The sequence below is a fragment of the Trachypithecus francoisi genome, unplaced genomic scaffold (assembly GCF_009764315.1).
Source record: "Trachypithecus francoisi isolate TF-2019V2 unplaced genomic scaffold, Tfra_2.0 Lachesis_group12, whole genome shotgun sequence".
Lineage (NCBI taxonomy): Eukaryota > Metazoa > Chordata > Mammalia > Primates > Cercopithecidae > Trachypithecus > Trachypithecus francoisi.
In genome coordinates, this window is record NW_022681457.1 from 71,534,896 (window position 1) to 71,557,427 (window position 22,532).

General features: G+C 43.4%; 1 protein-coding gene and 2 non-coding genes across 4 annotated transcripts in view; 1 reads left to right on the forward strand and 2 right to left on the reverse strand.

Annotated features, from left to right (window-relative positions):
- Nucleotides 1-22,532, reverse strand: part of ZYG11B (zyg-11 family member B, cell cycle regulator) — a 106,302-nt gene that overhangs the window by 5,188 nt on the left and 78,582 nt on the right. For both annotated transcript variants that reach the window (XM_033226345.1, XM_033226347.1), the window contains exons 9-13: nt 19,862-20,023; nt 19,703-19,750; nt 5,584-5,781; nt 5,406-5,458; nt 2,326-2,423 (exon numbers count right to left, since the gene is read on the reverse strand). In XM_033226345.1, the coding sequence (XP_033082236.1) occupies nt 2,326-2,423; nt 5,406-5,458; nt 5,584-5,781; nt 19,703-19,750; nt 19,862-20,023 (559 nt within the window). The remainder of the gene's footprint in view (nt 1-2,325; nt 2,424-5,405; nt 5,459-5,583; nt 5,782-19,702; nt 19,751-19,861; nt 20,024-22,532) is intronic.
- LOC117093980 lies at nt 16,215-16,319 on the forward strand. Its single transcript, XR_004441323.1, has one exon. It is a non-coding gene; the product is annotated as a U6 spliceosomal RNA (small nuclear RNA).
- On the reverse strand, nt 19,485-19,628 carry LOC117094128. Its single transcript, XR_004441437.1, has one exon. It is a non-coding gene; the product is annotated as a U4 spliceosomal RNA (small nuclear RNA).

Below are 22,532 nucleotides of genomic sequence, written 5' to 3' on the forward strand. Positions count from 1 at the left end.
CCGGGCTCAGAAGATGCTCCCACCTCAGCCTCCCAAGCAGATCACCTGAGGTCAGGTGTTCAAGATCAGCCCAGCCAAAATGGTGAAACCCTATCTCTACTAAAAATACAAAAATTAGCCAGGTATGGTGGTGCAGGCCTGTAGTCCCAGCTACTCTGGAGGTTGAGGCAGGAGAATCACTTGAACCTGGGAGGTGGAGGGTGCAGTGAGCCGAGATTGTACCACTGCACTCCAGCCTGGGTGACAAAGTAAGTGAGACTCCATCTCAAAAAGAAAAAAAAATATATATATATATATACACACACACACACACACACACACACACTCTTTACTATTAAAAGTGGTTCTGTGTATTTCTTGTGTCAAATCATTTGTGGAATGAGTTTATATTAATAAATAACTAGGCCATGCTTGATGGCTGACGCCTGAATGCCAGCACTTTGGGAGGAAGAGGCAGGCGGATCGCTTGAGCCTAGGAGTTTGAGACCAGCCTGGCCAACATGATGAAATCCTGTCCCTACAAAAAAAAAAAAAAAAGGCAGGCATGGTGACATGTACTTGTAGTCCTAGCTACAAGCTGAGGCGGGAGGATCATCTGAGCCCGGACGTCAAGGCTGCGGTGAGCTGTTACTATGCCACTGCACTCCAGCTCCAGTTTGATAAGAGAGAGACCATGTCTCTAAATAAATAAGTAAGAGTTGCATCGTAGCTTTCAAAGAATAATACAGAACCTGATTCAAACACTTTGCTTCTTCAGAAACCATGGGTGCTGGGAGCGACATCTTGAACAACAGAATTTTGGGTGAATGAGAATTGGGTAATGGAATGTACCATAAACAGTGGAACTACTTAAGACCTTTTACTCAACAAATGGACTCACTGTAGTCTCCTAATCTTTAAATTCCTTGAGGTGAGAACCATGTCTCATTCACCACTGTCATTCAGTGCCTAGTTACACCATGCACATTCTGAAAGAATACCTTAAGTTGGCCGGGCGTGGTGGCTCACACCTGCAATCCCAGCACTTGGGAGGAAGAGGCAGGCGGATCGCTTGAGCCTAGGAGTTTGAGACCAGCCTGGCCAACATGATGAAATCCTGTCCCTACAAAAAAAAAAAAAAAGGCAGGCATGGTGACATGTACTTGTAGTCCTAGCTACAAGCTGAGGCGGGAGGATCATCTGAGCCCGGACGTCAAGGCTGCGGTGAGCTGTTACTATGCCACTGCACTCCAGCTCCAGTTTGATAAGAGAGAGACCATGTCTCTAAATAAATAAGTAAGAGTTGCATCGTAGCTTTCAAAGAATAATACAGAACCTGATTCAAACACTTTGCTTCTTCAGAAACCATGGGTGCTGGGAGCGACATCTTGAACAACAGAATTTTGGGTGAATGAGAATTGGGTAATGGAATGTACCATAAACAGTGGAACTACTTAAGACCTTTTACTCAACAAATGGACTCACTGTAGTCTCCTAATCTTTAAATTCCTTGAGGTGAGAACCATGTCTCATTCACCACTGTCATTCAGTGCCTAGTTACACCATGCACATTCTGAAAGAATACCTTAAGTTGGCCGGGCGTGGTGGCTCACACCTGCAATCCCAGCACTTTGGGAGGGCGAGGCAAGCGGATCACCTGAAGTCAGGAGTTCGAGACCAGCCTGGCCAACATGGTGAAACTCCATCTCTACTAAAAAAAAAAGGCCGGGCGCGGTGGCTCACGCCTGTAATCCCAGCACGCTGGGAGGCCAGGGCGCGCGGATCACGAGGTCAGGAGATTGAGACCATCCTGGCTAACACAGTGAAACCTCGTCTCTACTAAAAATACAAAAAATTAGCCGGGCGTGGTGGCGGACGCCTGTAGTCCCAGCTACTTGGGAGGCTGAGGCACGAGAATGGAATGAACCCGGGATGCGGAGCTTGCAGTGAACCGAGATTGCGCCACTGCACTCCAGTCTGAGCGACAGAGTGAGACTCCGCCTCAAAAAAAAAAAAAAAAAAAAAAATTAGTGGGACATGGGATGTGGTGGCAGGTGCCTGATATCTCAGCTACTCAGGAGGCTAAGGCAGGAGAATCGCTTGAACCCAGGAGGCAGAGGTTGTAGTGAGCCGAGATCGCACTGTTGCACTCCAGCCTGGGAACAAGAGTGAGACTTTGTCTCCAAAAAAAAAAGAATACCTTAAGTTTATAACCTAAGATTTTCTTACACTTTAAGTCAGTGTCCTTAAAAATCACTTTAATACACAATTTAGAAATATCTTTCCTGGGAAACGAGAATTTCACTTAAAGAAAAAAAAACACAGCTCTCTTTTTTTGGTACATACGATTCTTGCTGCAGACATGCTGCATGGCCCAAACTGCCCATAGCTGGACTCCCGGTGTTGTGAAACATCCAAGTAATGGGAAAAATGGATTAAAGGACCTAAGGGTTCAAAAGAAAAGAATCAAAGTTACATCCCATACTTAGCGTAATTCCCTAAAGCAGTGATTCCTAAACTTTTCATTTTCAACATTTTATCCTATTATATTTCGACTAATATAAATGAGCTATAGAATATCTTTTCTTTGTCTTAACCATTTCAGAGAAGACTGCATTCAGATATGATTCAGTACAGAAGATGGAAGGTGATTAGAACATGGTACTTACTAAAAGAGAAAAAATTTTTCCTAAAGCACTTTTTTAAAGATACACATTTGCTGGGAGGCCGAGACGGGCAGATCACAAGGTCAGGAGATCGAGACCATCCTGGCTAACACGGTGAAACACCGTCTCTACTAAAAAAAAAAAAAAAAAAAAAAAAACTAGCCGGGCGAGGTGGCGGGCGCCTATAGTCCCAGCTACTCGGGAGGCTGAGGCAGGAGGATGGCGTGAACCCGGGAGGTGGAGCTTGCAGTGAGCTGAGATCCGGCCACTGCACTCCAGCCTCCAGGACAGAGTGAGACTCCGTCTCAAAAAAAAAAAAAAAGATACACATTTGAAGATAAGTAGACCTTGGTTTGGAAACTAAGAAATACAGAAATTAGGTGATAACTAACTAGTAGAACACTATGAAAAAGGTGTATAATTATCCCTTCTATTTTCTACTGGTCTGAATAAAAATACGTAGAACGTGCTGGGCGCGGTGGCTCACGCCTGTAATCCCAGCACTTTAGGAGGCTGAGGAGGGCGGATCACGAAGGCAGGAGATCGAGACCATCCTGGCTAACACAGTGAAACCCTGTCTCTACTAAAATACAAAAAACTTAGCCGGGAGTGGCGGCGGGTGCCTGTAGTCCCAGCTACGTGGAAGGCTGAGGCAGGAGAATGGCATGAACCCGGGAGGCGAAGCTTGCAGGGAGTCAAAATCACGCCACTGCATTCCGGCCTGGGCTACAGAGGGAGGCTCTCCGTCTCAAAAAAAAAAAAAAAAAAAAAAAAAAAAAAAAAAAAAAAAAAGGTAGGACATAAGTTGGGGAAGGAAAAAAATGTTGGCAACATCAGCATTTACGAACCAAACAAAAAAAAATAAGTTGAATAAAAATTAAATACTTCAGGTAATTAGTAATTTAATTATCAAGTTATCCAATTACAAAGAGTTAGGCATCCAGTATGCACTTTCTTTATTTTTGTTACTTATTTTTATCATTTATTTATTTATTTATTTACTTGAGACAGGGTCTTGCTCTGTTGCTCAGGCTGGAGTGCAGTAAGGTGATCTCAGGTCATTGCAGCCTCAACCTCCCAAGCTCAAGCAATCCTCCCATCTTAGCTTCCCAAGCAGCTTGGACTACAAGGATGTGCCACCACAACTAGCTAATTTTTTATTTTTTGTCGGGACAGGGTCTCACTGTGTTGTCCAGGCTAGTCTCAAACACCTGAGCTCAAGTGATCTAACTGCCTTGGCCTTCCGAAGTGGTGGGACTACAGGTGCATGCCATCATGCCTAGGTCTTTTTATTTTTTACTAGAGATGAGGTCTCATTATGATGCCTAGGCTAGTCTCCAACTCTTGAACTCAAGTGATACTATCACCTCAGTCTCTCAGAGTGTTGGGATTATAGGTGTGAGCTACTATGCCAGGCCCAGTATGCCCTTTAATAAATTATTACAAATTGTTTCCCCAACCAAATCTGGTGTTATTTCTTTTTTTTTTTTTTAAGAGTCTCATTCTGTCACCCAGGCTGCAGTGCAGTGGCACTATCTCGGCTTACTGCAATGTTCATCTCCCAAGTTCAAGCGATCCTCATGCCTCAGCCTCCCAAGTAGCTGGAATTACAGGTGTGCACCACCATGCCCCACTAACTTTGTTTTTTTCATTAGAGACAGGGGTTTCAACATGTTGGCCAAGCTGGTCTCGAACTCCTGGACTGCAGTGATCCACCCACCTCAGCCTCCCAAAGTGCTGGGCTTACAGGCGTGAGTCACAACACCCGGCCAGAATCTGGTCTTCTTCTAATTCCTTCAGTGTGTCATTTTATTTTAGACCTTCCTGCATTAACACGATGCTTTTTCTTCCTAAAAATCTCCTGCCTCTCCTTATCTTTCAACACTCAGGTCACAACTCACTTCCTCTGAAAGGTGTGTGCGTGTGTGTATGTGTGTGTGTGTATTTACATTTGGAGTCTTGCTCTGTCACCCAGGCTGGAATGCAGTGATGCAGTCATAGCTCACTGCAGCCTCAAACTCCTGGGCTCAAGTGATCCTCCCACCTCAGTTTCCTGAGTACTGGGAATACAGGTACATGCTACCCCACTCGGCTTCACCTTTAATTTCATAACATTCTATGGACATCTAGCATAACGGTGTTTTATCTGATCCACATTTGATCTCCCTCACAAGGATATAAAATTCTTGTGTGCAGACACCATGTCTTTGTTCATCTTTGAATTTCAAGAGCACAGAACAAATTCCTAGCACTTGTCTTCAACAAATGTGAAATGAAGGAAACATGAAGTATGATAGGTGGTAGAAAAAAGTCAAAATACTTTGCTTCTTTCAAAGCCAATACTTTTGGCTGGGTGTGGTGGCTCACGCCTGTAATCCCAGCACTTAGGGAGGCCCAGGCAGGCAGATCACTTGAGGTCAGGAGTTCAAGACCAGCCTGGCCAACATGGTGAAACCTCATCCCTACTAAAAATACAAAAATCAGCCGGGCATGGCAGCGGGAGCCCGTAATCCCAGTTACTCAGGAGGCTGAGGCAGGGGAATTGCTTGAACCCGGGAGGTGGAGGTTGCAGTAAGCCAAGATCATGCCACTGCACTCCCGCTGTGGTGATGGAGTGAAACTCTGTCTCAAAATAAATAAATAAATAACCAACCAATACTGAGGTGCCTGAGGGAAAACACATGTATCTAGTAGGAATGACTCTTAGGAATGATCTCTAGACTAGGTTACTGGTTTACTGTTAATTATGATACTAATTACCTGTATGCTACCATCTCACACTCTGGAGTTGGCCATTTCAAAATAGCTGAATGCTGGAAGACAAAAGACACACAAGAAATGATTACAATATTTATTTAGCACTGCATTATTTACTACATTATGAGGCTTTCATAGTTTAACCACTATGAATGTCTTTTGTTCGCACGAATGACCCTACCAAATCATCCAGCAGGGAATTCCTCTGGCTACGACTCAATGTCCAAGCTTGTTCACCTCTGGATATTAAATGTGCAATAATTCCAGCTGCAAAGTAACTGACTTCCACTTCCACACTGTGTAGAAGACTACTGATGTGGTCTATAAAATCTTTCCACATTAATTCTGAATGCAATTCTTGTACTTCAGCTATATTGTTCTGGAAAAAAAAAGAAGATATAAAAATTAATGTAATACATATAGTAAATGGTTAAGATAACGGTTTTTGGCCGGGCGCGGTGGCTCAAGCTTGTAATCCCAGCACTTTGGGAGGCCGAGAAGGGCGGATCACGAGGTCAGGAGATCGAGACCATCCTGGCTAACATGGTGAAACCCCGTCTCTACTAAAAAATACAAAAAGCTAGCCGGGCGAGGTGGCGGGCGTCTGTAGTCCCAGCTACTCGGGAGGCTGAGGCAGGAGAATGGCATAAACCCGGGAGGCGGAGCTTACAGTGAGCTGAGATCCAGCCACTGCACTCCAGCCCGGGCGACAGAGCGAGACTCTGTCTCAAAAAAAAAAAAAAAAGATAACGGTTTTTAGGCCCTGGACAACAGGCAATTCAGGAAGGTGAGAGAAAAGTACTTCCCTGAGAAAGTATTCAAATGAGGGCAGTTTACAGACTGCAATGAAGGTAAGAGGAAGCTAAAGAGAAAGTAGTAGTTTTGTTGAAACAGAGATCATAGTTCAGGGTGGTCAAGCAGCAAAACTCTGTAGAACGGAGTGCTGGAAAAGACAAAGCTCCACACTCAAAGACAGAGCACACATGACCTGCACCCCAAATCTCTGGCTGAGTAATGACAAGGATGAAACTCCAGGAGGCTAGGAAAGGAACTACCAGAAAGTAGTACATGAACAAATCCCAAAGTCACACAGGGATAGGAGTAGTTCACATTTCCACTAGCCAGACTCAAGAGACCTCATGATAAGCAAAGTATTTGATAGTAGTAGGGCTAAATTATATATGATCCGTAGGGTAAAGTCTGATAAGATGCCACTCTAACAAAACAAATAAACAGGGCTGGGTGTGGTGGCTCATACCTGAGAGGTCAGGAGTTTAAGACTAGCCTGGACAACATGAAGAAAGCCCGTCTCTACTAAATATACAAAAATTAGCCAGGTGTGGTGGTGCACACCTGTAATCCCAGCTACTTGGGAGGCTGAGGCACGAAAACCACTTAAACCCAGGAGGCAGAGGTTACAGTGAGCTGAGATCGCACCACTGCACCCCAGCCTAGAACACAGAATGAGACGCCACCTCATAACAAACCAAAAATGGCTGGGCACAGTGGCTCACGCCTGTAATCCCAGCACTTTGGGAGGCTGAGGCAGGCAGATCACCTGAGGTCAGGAGTTCGAGACCATCCTGGTCAACATGGAGAAAAGCCGTCTCTACTAAAAAAACAGAAAAATTAGTTGGCCGTGGTGTCATGTGCCTGTAATTCCAGCTACTTGGGAAGCTGAGGCAGGAGAATTGCTTGAACCTGGGAGGCGGAGGTTGCAGCGAGTAGAAATCGTGTCACTGCACTCTAGCCTGGGCAACAGAGCGAGACTCTGTCTCAGAAAAAAATAATAATAAAATAAAATAACACGGCCGGGCGCGGTGGCTCAAGCCTGTAATCCCAGCACTTTGGGAGGCCGAGACGGGCGGATCACGAGGTCAGGAGATCGAGACCATCCTGGCGAACACGGTGAAACCCCCGTCTCTACTAAAAATACAAAAACTAGCCGGGCGAGGTGGCGGGCGCCTGTAGTCCCAGCTACTCGGGAGGCTGAGGCAGGAGAATGGCGTGAACCCGGGATGCGGAGCTTGCAGTGAGCTGAGATCTGGCCACTGCACTCCAGTCCAGGCGACAGAGCGAGACTCCGCCTCAAAAAATAAATAAATAAATAAAATAAAATAAAATAAAATAACACATAAACAAGCTTTAAGAGGAGCAACTTGATCTGCAAGTAACTGCATGCAAGAACAAAGTATAAGACTCTTTAGAGAAAAATAATAAAACCTAGCAATCACCAATTTACATTTCACAAGGACCAGCATCCAATAAAAAAATTACCAGGCATACAAAGGGGCAGAAAAATATGATTCATAACCAGGAGAAAAATCAATCCATAGAAATGGACTAAAAAATAACAGAGATAATAGAATTAGCGGACAAGGACTTAAAGCAGCTATTATAAATATTATAAATATAATTTCAGATGAAATGCAGACATAAACATGAAGGGAGAAAATAAAGATATAAGAAAGACCTAAATGTAACTTAAAAAGCTAAATATCTGAAAAGCAAAATATATTGGATGAGATTAACAGCAGATGAGATGCTTCCGGAAAAACAATCAGTGGACTAAACAACAGAGAAATAAAAAGCATCTATGGCAGGGCATGCTGGTTCACACCTGTAATCCCAGCACTTTGGGAGGTTGAGGTGGGAGGATCACTTCAGGCCAGGAGTTCAAAACCAACCTGGGCAACATAGGGAGACCCTGTCTCTATTGACACACACGAAAAGAAATAGAAATCATCCAAATCAAAGTACAGAAGAAAAAATCAAACTGGGGAAAAAAGCCAATAGAGGAGTTTTGGGACCTGTAGGCTAATGTTAAGTCCAACATGCTTATAACTGAAGTCATAGAAGAAGCAGAGAGTAGAGAGGGTATGAAAAAACATATTTGAAGAAATAATGGCCAAATTTTTACAAAATGTGATAAAAATTATAAATCCAAAGATTCAACAGAAAAAAAGTGTCCACTTAGACTTCAATAGCCAACCAAAAATTTATCATTCAAAAAATAAAAGCAAAATAAAAAACTTTGTTAGGTAAACAACACCAGAGTGAAAAGTCATTGCCAGCACACCTATAGGATAATAAATGTAAAAAAAGAATAGAATGAGAGGCCAGGCGCGGTGGCTCAAGCCTGTAATCCCAGCACTTTGGGAGGCCGAGACGGGCGGATCATGAGGTCAGGAGATCGAGACCATCCTGGCTAACACGGTGAAACCCCGTCTCTACTAAAAAAATACAAAAAAACTAGCCGGGCGACTGTAGTCCCAGCTACTCGGGAGGCTGAGGCAGGAGAATGGCGTAAACCCGGGAGGCGGAGCTTGCAGTGAGCTGAGATCCGGCCACTGCACTCCAGCCTGGGTGACAAGCGAGACTCTGTCTCAACAACAACAACAACAACAACAACAACAAAAAAAAGAATAGAATGAGAAATGTGAGTAAATATGAAAATAAATTTCTCTTTTTCTTTTTTTTTTGAGATGGAGCCTTGCTCTGTCGCTCAGGCTGGAGTGCAATGGCAGGATTTTGGCTCACTGCAACCTCCACCTCCTGGATTCAAGTGATTCTCCAGCCTCAGCCACCAAGTAGCTGGGATTACAGGCAGCCACCACCATGACCGGCTAATTTTTTTTATTTTTAGTAGAGATGGGGTTTCGCCATGTTGGCCAGGCTGGTCTCGAACTCCTAACCTCAGGTGATCTGCCCGCCTTGGCCTCCCAAAGTGTTGGGATTACAGGCGTGAGCCACTGTGCCCGGCCAATTTCTTATTTTTAAATTGAAGATTGGCCGGGCGCGGTGGCTCAAGCCTGTAATCCCAGCACTTTGGGAGGCCGAGACGGGCGGATCACGAGGTCAGGAGATCGAGACCATCCTGGCTAACACGGTGAAACCCCGTCTCTACTAAAAAAATACAAAAACTAGCGGGCGAGGTAGCGGGCGCCTGTAGTCCCAGCTACTCCGGGAGGCTGAGGCAGGAGAATGGCGTGAACCCGGGAGGCGGAGCTTGCAGTGAGCTGAGATCCGGCCACTGCACTCCAGCCTGGGGGACAGAGCGAGACTCCGTCTCAAAAAAAAAAAAAAAAAAAAAATTGAAGATTGATGAGCACTCCTGCTTCTGGCCATGGTGGAGTAAAAACAGTCAGATTTAAACATCTGCCTGAAACAACTGAAAAATCCAAATAAACATGAAAAAACAATTCTCAAGATACTGGCCACAAGCAACAAAGGACACTGACTCTTAGTGTCCTTTACTAGATGGAAAACAAAGTGAGCTACTGCCTTGAAAAAGTTTCCAGGCTGTAGCACAGGGATACAGGCCTGAAAGAGAGCTCAGTAGACTGAACAGAGTAGGAGATGAGGTGAACAGTCCACAGAAATGAAGGTAACTCACAGGACAGAACACCAGGGAGAAGAGAACTTGCAAATAAAGTGAGTCCAGCGATCTGCAGAGTCCCACTCCATTCAGCAGAGTAATGATAACAAAACGAACACAAGGAAGCTACCTGAGGGCAGGAAAAGAACCATCTAAAGAGTCAGAGAAAAGTGCGTAGTGCTCACAGAGGGCTGCTTGTTCTCATCATCCAGCATAGAAAAACCTTTCATTCACAAGGCACTGGGTAGAGTCCTCAGGAATGTCTTGTTTCAGTAGTAGAGAATAATTAGCCCTAGCCTGACCACTGCTCTGGAACCTCCTAATAAACCATAAAAAGCAAGACCCACAGTGATCAAAATGTTTAAAAAGTAAGGTAACTGCATCCCAGAACAAAGTTCAAGAACATTCATAGAAAAACAAAAATATTCAGCAACCAAGAAGGTAAAATTCACAATGTCTAGCATTCAATCAAAAACTACCAAGCAGGATGGGAGAAAATATTTGCAAGTTATATATCTGGTAAGGGACTAATATCCAGAATATATAGAGAACTCCTAAAATACAACAACAGAAAACAAACAACCCAATTTAAAAATGGACAAAGGAATTGAATAGCTATTTCTCCGAAGAAGATATACAAATGGACTATAAACCCATACAAATATACTCAACACCACTTATCATTAGAGAAATGCAAATAAAAACTACAAGATACTATCTCACACCCATTAGAATGGCTACTATTAAAAAAAAACAACAACAGAAAATAACAAGCGGTGAGAGTGTGGAGAAATGGGAACCCTTGGACACTATTGGTGGGAATGTAAAACGGTACAGCTGCTGTGGAAAACAGTATGGTAGTTCTTCAAAATTTAAAAATAGAATTATCACATGATACAGTAATTCTATTTCTGGAACTATACCCCACAAAATTCAAAGTAGAGTCTTAAAGAGATATTTGTGAGCACAGTGACTCACACCTGTAATCCCAGCACTTTGGGAGGCTGAGGCAGGTGAATCACCTGAGGGGAGTTCGAGACCAGCCTGACCAACAGGGAGAAACCCCGTCCTACTAAAAATACGAAATTAGCCAGGCATGGTGGCGCATGCCTATAATCCCAGCTACTCAGGAAGGTTGAGGCAGAAGAATTGCTTGAACCCGGGAGGCGGAGATTGTCGTGAGATATCTGGGCACTCATCTTCATAGAAGCATTATTCACAATAGCAAAACCATGGAAGCAACCCAAGTGTCCAACAAATGGATGGATAAGGAAAATGTGGTCTATACATACAATGAAATTTTTTTTTTTTTTTTTTGAGACGGAGTCTCGCTCTCACCCAGGCTGGAGTGCAGTGGCACAATCTGAGCTCACTGCAAGCTCCGCCTCCTGGGTTCATGCCATTCTCCTGCCTCAGCCTCCCGAGTAGCTGGGACCACAGGCGCCCGCCACCACACCTGGCTAATTTTTTGTATTTTTAGTAGAGATGGGGTTTCACTGTGTTAGCCAGGACGGTCTCGATCTCCTGACCTCATGATCTGCCCACCTCGGCCTCCCAAAGTGCTGGGATTACAGGCGTGAGCCACCGCACCCGGCCTATATATACAATGAAATTCTGACATACACTACAACATGGATGAACCATGAGGACAATACTGTAAGTGAAGTAAGCTAGTTACAAGACAAATACTGTATGATTCCACTTACATGAAGTAATTAAGGAGTTAAACTCATAGAGACAGAAACCAGAATGGTGGTTATGAGGGGCTGCAGAGAGTAGGGGAATAGAATAGTATTTTTTAATGGTTACAGACTTTCAGTTTTACAAGATGAAAACAGTTACAAGAGATAAGTGGTAGTGATGGTTCTACAACATTATGAACGTATTTATTACCACTGAACAATACACTTAAAAATGGTTAAGACGGTAAATTTTATGTTGTTTACCACAATTTAAAAAATAATAATTTTTTTAAAAAGTAAATTAAAACCTAAGTATGCCAAGTTTCAGGAAAACACAACTCATAATGAGGAGAAGAATCACTCAAAATTGACCCTGAACTGACACAGATACTAAGTAAAACTAGCCAATTAGGATAAAGAGTTATTAAAATTTTATTTCATATATTCAAAAAGTAGGAACACGGAAGACACAAAAAACACCTAAATTGAACTTGTAGAGATGAAAATGACAATGTCTAAGATGAAAAAATATACTAGATGGCATTATAGCAGATTAGATATTGCAGATGAAAAAAATTATTGAACTGAAGGCATAGCAAAGGAAACTATCCAAACTGAAACACACAGAATACAAAAGAACAAAAACATTAAAGAGCAGCTGTAAGCTGTGGGACAATGTCAAGCAGCTTAATATGTGCAAATTAGAGTCTCCAAAAGACTCCAATGTGGGGAGAAGGGCTACTAATTTTTTTTTAGGGAAATGGGCAGGTCACAGTGGCTTACTCCTATAAGCCCAGCACTTTGGGAGGGTAAGGTGGGAGAACTGCTTGAGGCCAGGAGTTTGAGACCAGCCTGGACAATACAGCAAGATCCAATCTGTACAAAAAAATATTTTGAAGAAATAATGGCTAAAAACTTTCCAAACTTGATGAAAACTATAGACCTATATATCTGAGAAGCTCAATAAATCCCAAATATAGGAAACATGAAGTTAATTGCATCAAGACACGTATAATCAAATATTCAAAATTGTTACCAATCTTAAATCATTTTTTTCTTCTTTTGAGATGGAGTTTCGCTCTTGTTGCCTAGGCTAGAGTGCAATGGCACAATCTTAGCTCACTACAACCTCCGCCTCCTGGGTTCAAGGAATTCTCCTGTCTCAGCCTCCTGAGTAGCTGGGATTACAGGCGTCTGCCACCATGCCCAGCTAATTTCTGTTATTTTTAGTAGAGATGGGGTTTGCCATATTGGCCAGGCTGGTCTCGAACTCCTGACCTTAGGTGATCCACCCAACTTGGCCTCCCAAAGTGCTGGGATTACATGTGTGAGCCACCGCTTCCAGCCAACTAATCTTAAATCTTTTTTTTTTTTTTTTTTTTGAGACGGAGTCTCGCTCTGTCTCCCAGACTGGGGTGCAGTGGCCGGATCTCAGCTCACTGCAAGCTCCGCCTCCTGGGTTTACACCATTCTCCTGCCTCAGCCTCCTGAGTAGCTGGGACTACAGGTGCCCGCCACGTCGCCCGGCTAGTTTTTTTTTTTTTTTTTTGTATTTTTTAGTAGAGACGGGGTTTCACCGTGTTAGCCAGGATGGTCTCGATCTCCTGACCTCGTGATCCGCCCGTCTCAGCCTCCCAAAGTGCTGGGATTACAGGCGTGAGCCACCGCGCCCGGCTCTAATCTTAAATCTTAAAAGTAGCCAGAGGAAAAGAATATGTACATATGTAAGTACAAAGATAATGATGACATCAGATTTTTTATTAGAAAGAAGCAAGTCAGAAAGAAGCTAATCAGTATCTTTAAAGTAATGTCATTCCAGAATTATATACCTGGTAAAAGTATCTTTCAAAAACAAGGTTAAGTAAAGATGTTTTCAGTCAGACAAAAGCTGAAGAATTCATCATCAGCAGATCCACACTGTAAGAAACGTTAAAGGATGTCTTTTTTTTTTTTTTTTTTTTTTTTAGATGGAGTCTGGCTCTGTCGCCCAGGCTGGAGTGCGGTGGACGCCATTCTCCTGCCTCCGCCTTGCAAGTAGCTGGGACTACAGGCGCCCACCTCGTCGCCCAGCTAGTTTTTTTTTTTTGTATTCTTTAGTAGAGACGGGGTTTCACCGTTATTACCCAGGATGGTCTCGATCTCCTGACCTTGTGATCCGCCCGTCTCGGTCTCCCAAAGTGCTGGGATTACAGGCTTGAGCCACCGCGCCCGGCCAAGGATGTCTTTTAGGCTGAAGAAAAATGACACCAGGCTGGACGTAGTGGTGCACACCTATGATCCCAGCACTTTGGGAGGCCAAGGTGGGTGGATCACTTGAATTCAGGAGTTCAAGACCAGCCTGGGCAATATGGCAAAATCCCATCTCTATAAAAATTTAAACATTAGCTGGGCATGGTGGTGTGTGCCTATAGTTCCAACTACTCAAGAAGTTGAGGTGGGGGAATTGCTTTAGCCCAGGTCAACGCTGCAGGGGGCTGAGATCATGCCACTACACTCCAGCCTGGGTGACAGAGTGACACCTTGTCTTAAAAAAAAAAATTTACTCTTAGCAATTCTGAAGTGTACAATACATTATTATTAATTTAGGGATTATAGGTGTGAGCCACTGCACCCAGCCAAGAATAAATTTTAAATGCTCTCACTACAAAAAGAGTAAGTATGTAAGGTGATGAGTATGTTAATTAGCTTGATTTAATCATTCCACAATGATTAAACACATACATCAAAACATTACACTGGGCCGGGATGATGCCTCACGCCTGTAGTCCCAGCACTTTGGGAGGCCAAGTCGGGCAGATCACTTGAGGTCAGAAGTTCGTGAACAGCCTGGCCAACATGGTGAAACCCAGTCTCTACGAAAAAAAAAAAAAAAAAATGCCAGGCATGGTGGCACACATCTGTAACCCCAGCTACTCAGGAGGCTGAGGCAGGAGAAACGCTTGAACCCAGGAGGCGGAGGTTGCAGTGAGCTGAGACTGCACCACTGCCCTCCAGCCTGGGTGACAGAGCGAGACTCTGTCTCAAAAAAAAAAAGACAGCCGGGCGCAGGGGCTCACACCTGTAATCCCAACACTTTGGGAGGCCGAGGTGGGCGGATCATGAGGTCAGGAGATTGAGGCCATCCTGGCTAACACGGTGAAACCCCGTCTCTACTAAAAACACAAAAAACTAGCCGGGCGTGGTGATGGGCGCCTGCAGTCCCAGCTACTCGGGAGGCTGAGGCAGGAGAATGGCGTGAACCCAGCAGGGGGAGCTTACAGTGAGCTGAGATCGCGCCACTGCACTCCAGCCTGGGTGACAGAGTGAGACTCGGTCACAAGAAAAAAAAAGTTGTACTCCACATACACAATTATTATTATTATTTTTTTTTTGAGAAGGAGTCTCGCTCTGTACCCAATAATAAGACCATAACCCATTCCTCTCAAGTGTACATGGAATATTTACCAAATAAGACCATATCCTTGGCCATACACAAGTCTCAATAAATTCAGAAGGACTCAAACCAAACAAAGCATATTCTCTCACCATAAAGAATTAGAATAAACATCTCAAATTATTGAAACAATTTAATCACAAGGTAATAGAGAAAAATATGGAAGGAAACATATAAAGTTATATTAATATTAATAATTTCATAGAGATAAAAATGATGAAAGGTTGGAGACAGAGCCTTAAGGATGTTAAATACATTTTTGCACTGTTTCACTAGTTATAACAAACATGTATTCCTTTTGAAATTTAAAAATAGTACAGGTATTTTTGGGTTTTTTTGAGATGGAATCTTTTGTTGTTGTTGTTGTTGTTTCAGTTTTTTTTGAGACAGAGTCTTGCTCTGTTGCCCAGGCTTGGAGTGCAGTGGCGCAATCTCGGCGCACTGCAGCCTCTGCCTCCTAGGTTCAAGCAATTCTCCTGCTTCAGCTTTCCGAGTAGCTGGGACAGGCACGTGCCACCACACCTGGCTAATTTTTGTATTTTCAGTGGAAACGGGGTTTCACCATGTTGGCTAGGCTGGTCTTGAACTCCTGACCACATGTGATCCACCCACCTCAGCCTCCCTAAGTGCTGCGATTACAGGTGTGAGCCACTACACCCGACCCACAAATACTTAAAATAAATTTCACCTTTCCATTTCAGGTGACCTGAGCCAACTTATCTATCAAATAATCATATTAACCCTGAATAAAACAATTAAATGCTGTTATTTATTTAATAATTACTCTATTGCTGGACATTTAGGTTGTTTTCCATTTTCTACCTTTTATAATGAAGGCTACAACGAACAGATAGGTCCTCCTTAAATGGCAGTCCTTAGCTTTCCTAAAAATCCAACTCCTCACTGCTTGCATGTGGAAAACAAGCTCCAATTTACATTTTTTTTTTTTTTTTTTTTTTTTTTGAGACGGAGTCTTGCTCTGTCGCTGGGGCTGGAGTGCAGTAGCCGGATCTCAGCTCACTGCAAGCTCCGCCTCCCGGGTTCACGCCATTCTCCTGCCTCAGCCTCCCAAGTAGCTGGGACTACAGACGCCCGCCACCTCGCCCGGCTAGTTTTTTGTATTTTTTAGTAGAGACGGGGTTTCACAGTGTTCGCCAGGATGGTCTCGATCTCCTGACCTCGTGATCCGCCCGTGTCGGCCTCCCAAAGTGCTGGGATTACAGGCTTGAGCCACCGCGCCCGGCCCAATTTACATTTTTTAACTCACTAATCTATGCCTTCCACAATCTAATTCCTTGAGAGCAGAGGTCTGCTTTTGCGTGCTCCCTTGGCAGCATACATACTAAAATTGGAACGGTACAGTGAAGATTAGCATGGCCCCTGTGCAGGGATACATGTACATTTGCGAAGTGCTCCATTTTTTTTTTTTTTTTTTTTTGAGACAGAGTTTCACTCTTGTTGCCCAGGCTGCAATGCAATGGCGCGATCTTGCCTCACAGCAACCTCCACCTTCTGGGTTCAAGTGATTCTCCTGTCTTAGCCTCTCGAACAGCTGGGATTACAGACATGCGCCTCTATACCCGGCTACTTTTGTATTTTTAGCAGCAACAAGATTTCTTCATTTGGTCACATTGGTCTTGAACTCCCGATCTCAGGTGATCCACCGCCTCAGCCTCCCAAAGTGCTGGGATTATAGGTGTGAGCCACTGCACCCGACCAGTATTTTTTTCAAAAATAAAAAATAAAATAAAATGGCTTTTGCCACACAGGCACTTTGCCTGTTGCAGCAATTTAAGCTGACAAAACATTTGATCTTTTACCTTTGTCTCAAACTCCTAGAGGGCTTACTTTAATCTATATGCAACGTATTAAGAAATATGTGATTTGCGAGCAGGTTTTTTTTTTTTTTTTTTTTTTTTTTGAGACAGTCTTGCTCTGTTGCCCAGACTGGAGTGCAATGGTACAATCTCGGCTCACAGCAACCTCCACCTCCCAGGTTCAAGTGATTCTCGTGCCTCAGCCTCCTGAGTAGCCGGGATTATAGGTGTGCACCAGCACATCTGGCTAACCTTTGTTTTTTTTTTTTGTTTTGTTTTGTTTTTGAGACGGAGTCTCGCTCTGCGGCCCAGGCTGGAGTGCAGTGGCCGGATCTCAGCTCACTGCAAGCTCCGTCTCCCGGGTTTACACCATTCTCCTGCCTCAGCCTCCGGAATAGCTGGGACTACAGGTGCCTGCCACCTCGCCCGGCTAGTTTTTTGTATTTTTTAGTAGAGACGGGGTTTCACCGTGTTAGCCAGGATGGTCTCGATCTCCTGACCTCGTGATCCACCCGTCTCGGCCTCCCAAAGTGCTGGGATTACAGGCTTGAGCCACCGCGCCCGGCCTAACTTTTGTATTTTTAATAGACATGGGGTTCACTATGTTGGGCAGGCTGGTCTCAAACTCCTGACCTCAGGTGATCTGCCTGCCTCACCCTCCCAAAGTGCTGGGATTACAGGCATAAGCCACCGTGCCTGGCCTTCGTAAGCAGTCTTTAAGTAGTAATCATTAACTATCAAACATAGAATCTAAGAACACTTGTAGGTTAATGACTTTTATTTTATTTATTTTTTTTTTTGAGACGGAGTCTCGCTCTGTCGCCCAGGCTGGAGTGCAGTGGCCGGATCTCAGCTCACTGCAAGCTCCGCCTCCCGGGTTTACGCCATTCTCTCACCTCAGCCTCCCGAGTAGCTGGGACTACAGGCGCCCGCCATCTCGCCCGGCTAATTTTTTTTATATTTTAGTAGAGACGGGGTTTCACCGTGTTAGCCAGGATGGTCTCGATCTCCTGACCTCGTGATCCGCCCGTCTCGGCCTCCCAAAGTGCTGGGATTACAGGCTTGAGCCACCGCGCCCGGCCTAATGACTTTTATTTTTAAGAGACCGGGTCTCACTCTACCACCCAAGCTGGTGTGCAGTGGGATGAGCATAGCTCACTGCAGCCCTCAAACTCCTAGGCTCAAGCGATCCTCCTGCTTGAGCTTCCCCACTAGCTGGGACTACCGGTGCATGTCACCATGCTCAACTAATTTTCTTATTTTATTTTTTGTAGAGATCAGGTTGTGCTTCGTTGCCCAGGCTGGTCTCAAACTCCTAGGCTCAAGCAATTCTCTTACCTCATCCTTCCAAAGTGTTGGGATTACAGGCATGAGTCACTGTGTCCAGACTGATAACATTTTTTAATGAGATCTGTTTTTCTAAATTATAAAAGTGAAACACGAGGCCAAGTGTGGTGGCTCATGCCTGTAATCCCAGCACTTTGGGAGGCCGAGGTAGGAAGACTGCTTGAGCCCAGGAATTTGAGACCAGCCTGGGCAACATGGCAAGACCGCAAATCTACAAAAATAAATAAATAAATAAGCTGGGCATCTGGAGGCTAAGGTGAGAAAACCGCTTGAGCCTGGCAGGTCGAGGCTGCAGTGAGCCATGATTGTGCCACTGCACTCCACATGGACAACAGAGTGACAGACTCTGTCGCAAAAATAAATAAAAAAAAGTAAAACATGCTCAGTGTGAAACTTTGTACAATACCAAAAAATATAAAGAAGCATATACTTATTTTTCCTTTTACTGTGGCAAAAATCTGTGTGTGTGTGTGTGTACGTATATATGTATATATACATATAAAAGTTGTGGTTTTTTTTTTTGAGATGGAATTTCGCTCTTATTGCCCAGACTGGAGTGTAATAGTGTGGTCTTGGCTCACTGCAACCTCCGCCTCCCAGATTCAAGCAGTTCTCCTGCCTCAGCCTCCCAAGTAGCTGGGATTACAGGCACCTGCCACCACGCCCAGCTAATTTTTGTGTTTTTAGTAGAGACAGGGTTTCACCATGTTGGCTGGGCTGTTCACAAACTCCTGACCTCAGGTGATCTGCCTACCTAGGCCTCTGAAATTTGTGGGTTTTTTTTTTTTTTTGAGACGGAGTCTTGCTCTGTTGCCCAGGCTGGAGTGCAATGGTGTGATCTCAGCTCACTGCAAGCTCTGCCTCCTGGGTTCAAGCAATTCTACTGCCTCAGCCTCCGGAGTAGCTGGGACTACAGGCGCATGCCACCACGTCCCGCTAATTTTTTGTATTTTTAGTAGAGATGGGGTTTCACCGTGTTAGCCAGGATGGTCTTGATCTCCTGACCTCATGATATATTTTTATAGTCTTTTTAAATTTAGTAATATTTATTTTCCAATATCATTGTTTACAAGTATCATAGCAGCAACTTACTTTCTCTCTCTCTTTTTTCGTTCATTCACCTAGAAATTGCCCAAAATTGCCACTGCTGACCAGGCAGCTCATGCCTACATTCCCAGCACTATGGGAGGCCAAGGTAGGAGGAGGACTGGTTGAGCTCAGGAGTTTGAGACCAGCCTGGGCAACATGGCAAAACCCCACCTCTACAAAAAGTACAAAAATTAGCTGGGCATTGTGGCACACGCCTATGGTCCCACCTACTAGGGAGACTGAGTTGGGGGAACTGCTTGAACTCAGCAGGTCGAGGCTGCAGTGCACTGTGATCACACCACTGCACTCCAGCCTGGGCAACAAAGTGAGACCCTGTCTCAAAAAAAAAAAGAAAGAAAGAAATTGCCATTGCAGACCATATTTCAAGTCATCATGGAGAGGTACTGGGAATAGTTCTCAGTTAGCAATGAGTGTGCCTTGGATAGATCTCAATGGCTATGATACTGCCACTGCAGAGCTGCAACTTTCAATGTGTTACTTCAGACAGAAAATAAATACAGCTTGGAACTTAGCAGGAAGTGCTTATATCTTACCAAAAGTCCTAGAACTTTCTGCTGAATGGATGACTCAGTTGGGAAAGACTGTAAAAAGAAAAAGAAACTTATAATTACCTAAAGAACCAAATATAAAATAAATGCTAAAGTAAATAAATTAATAAATATCAAAACTATAAGCTAAATTCCCATCCTAACCTCTAGAACCCTCATGAAGAGCTCTAACCCTTGGTTTTCAATAAAGTGTCTACAAGTGGTTGGGGATTCATCTGTGAGGTTCCAAAGTGCGCTCAAAGTAAATTTCAACGTAGTGTCCACTGAATTTTGATTGGTTTTCTGCTTCACTATTTGAAGAAGTTGCTGAAAAAAAAAAAAAACAGAATTAAGTTTTCATTTTTGGACTATTACAATTTGTGGTTATTAATAACCACAAGTCCATGAGGATTAGTTTCATGGCTTAAAGCATTTCCTGTAAAGGTACTTACAACAAACAGCCCCTTGGACTGAACTTTTCTTCAAGAAAAAAGTATAAGATTTTCATAAATACTTCTACATTATTCTGGTCATACCTACAATGTAATCACCCATAAATAACACTTACAGGCAAAGTGATTAAAACTTGGGTCAACTATGTTACTTATTCAGTCACAGCATATACTTACTTTAGATTCTACAATTAAAAAGGCAAAGGAAGAAAAGGGCAAATGAAGCTAACACTTATGAAGGATTAGCAAATTATATTCTATATTGTAGTACTGTTATTCCCATTTTTTAGGAAAGTTGAGTCTGAGAAATATTAACTAATTTGTTCATAGTCAATTTAGTCAGAGAAAGTAAGAATAGAAAGACCTAAACTATTCAACTCTAAGTTTTCCTTAAGAAACAAACGAAAGGAAAAACTACATACAATGACAAGAGAATTAAAGTCTATATTGACTATAAATAAGATAACAGCCCCTCCCTCCTCAGCCTTCCCTGACAGCAGATGCTGCTGCACTGCCTGTCTTGCTTTTTATTTTTCCCCCTTTCCCCTTCCCTTTTCATTTCCTTTTCCCCTTCCTCCCTTTCAAAAAACAAGATAATAGCTTTGAAATTCCAAGTGTAAATTAGTTCTATCATAGCTTTACCCTAAAAAATTTATGTTTGAAAAGTAAGTGGTTTTAAAACTACATCCATAATTCAATTTTTAGATTATACTTTTGGAGGTAAAAAAGGAAGCTCTGCTAAAACAGATATAAGAAAACATTAATGACCATGATACTAGAGGCTATACACAATTCAGGGAAAAAATCTGAAGAAACACAAACACGTAGGTACAGTTAGGTAAGTTAACAGCATAGTAGCTAAGAGTGTGGCACTAGAAGAAATCTACCTGAGCTTAAATCTCTGCATCTAACTGCACAACCTCATTTACCAGTTTAATTCTTTGTTTCCTCATCTATAGATTGCAGGTGGTAATTAAGAGCAGGGGAGAAAAATCTAGTTATAATAATCATCACTATTACTACTAATTCCTTTTTTGTTTGTTTGTTTTGGGACAGAGTCTTGCTCTTTTGCCCAGGCTGGAGCGAAGTGGCGCAATCTCAGCTCACTGCAACCTCTGCCCCCTGGGTTCAAGTGATTCTCCTGCCTCAGCCTCCCAAGTAGCTGGGATTATAGGCGCATGCCACCACACTGGCTACTTTTTGTATTTTTAGTAGAGATGGGGTTTCACCATGTTGGCCACGCTGGTCTCGAACTCCTGATCTCTGGTAATCCACCCACCTCAGCCTCCCAAAGTGCTAGGATTACAGGTATGAGCCATCGTGCCCGGCCTACTAATTCCTTAAGCTTGATTTCCTCCCAAAGCATGGGTACATTTCCTTTAAAATCTTTGAAGATACCAAAATTACTGAGAGACATATATAGCAATAAGAGGCCATTTTTTAAAACTGTCACCCCTGAAAATAGTAAAATAAACAAAATGAGCATCTTTTCCTACTTATCTAATGTATATTATATTTAGTGTTACGTACTTAGCATATACTACTTTAATTAACCATTTTTCTTTTTTTTTCTTTCTTTTTTGACATGGGATCCCACTCTATCACTCAGGCTGGAGTACAGTGACACAATTATAGTTCACTGCAGACTCAAACTCCCAAGCTCAAGCGATTCTCTTGCTTCAACCTCCTGAGTAGCTGAGACTACAGGTGCATGCCACCATGCCTGGCTAATTTTTCTTCTTCTTTTTTTTTGGGTTAGAGCCAGAATCTTGCTATGTTGACCATGCTGGTCTCAAATTCCTGGCTTTAGGTGATCCTCCCACCTCAGCCTCCCAAAGTGCTGGGATTATAAGCATGAGCTTTTCTTCTCATTTAACTTTCGTAATAAGTGTATTAAGTATTTTTTATCACCCCAAAGAAAACTGTGATTTGCCCAAAATACATGGCTAGTAAGAGACAGAATTGAGAATAAATCCAGATATGTCAACTCCAGAATTCCTACTCTTTCCATTATTCTCGAATAGCCTTCTCTTTCTTTATAACATTATTTTGCTCATTCTTTTTTTTTTTTTTGAGAGGGAGTCTCACTCTTGCCCAGGCTGGAGTGCAGTGGCCCAATCTCGGCTCACTACAACCTCCACCTCCCGGGTTCAAGTGATTCTCCTGCCTTAGTCTCCTGAGTGGCTGGGATAATAGGCGTGTACCACCATGCCCGGCTAATTTTTGTATTTTTAAGCAGAGATGGGGTTTCACCATGTTGGTCAGGCTGGTCTCGAACTCCTGACCTTGTGATCCGTCCACCTCAGCCTCCCAAATTACAGGCGTGAGCCACCACACCCAGCTATTTTTTTCATTCTTTTTTTTTTTTTTGAGACGGAGTCTCG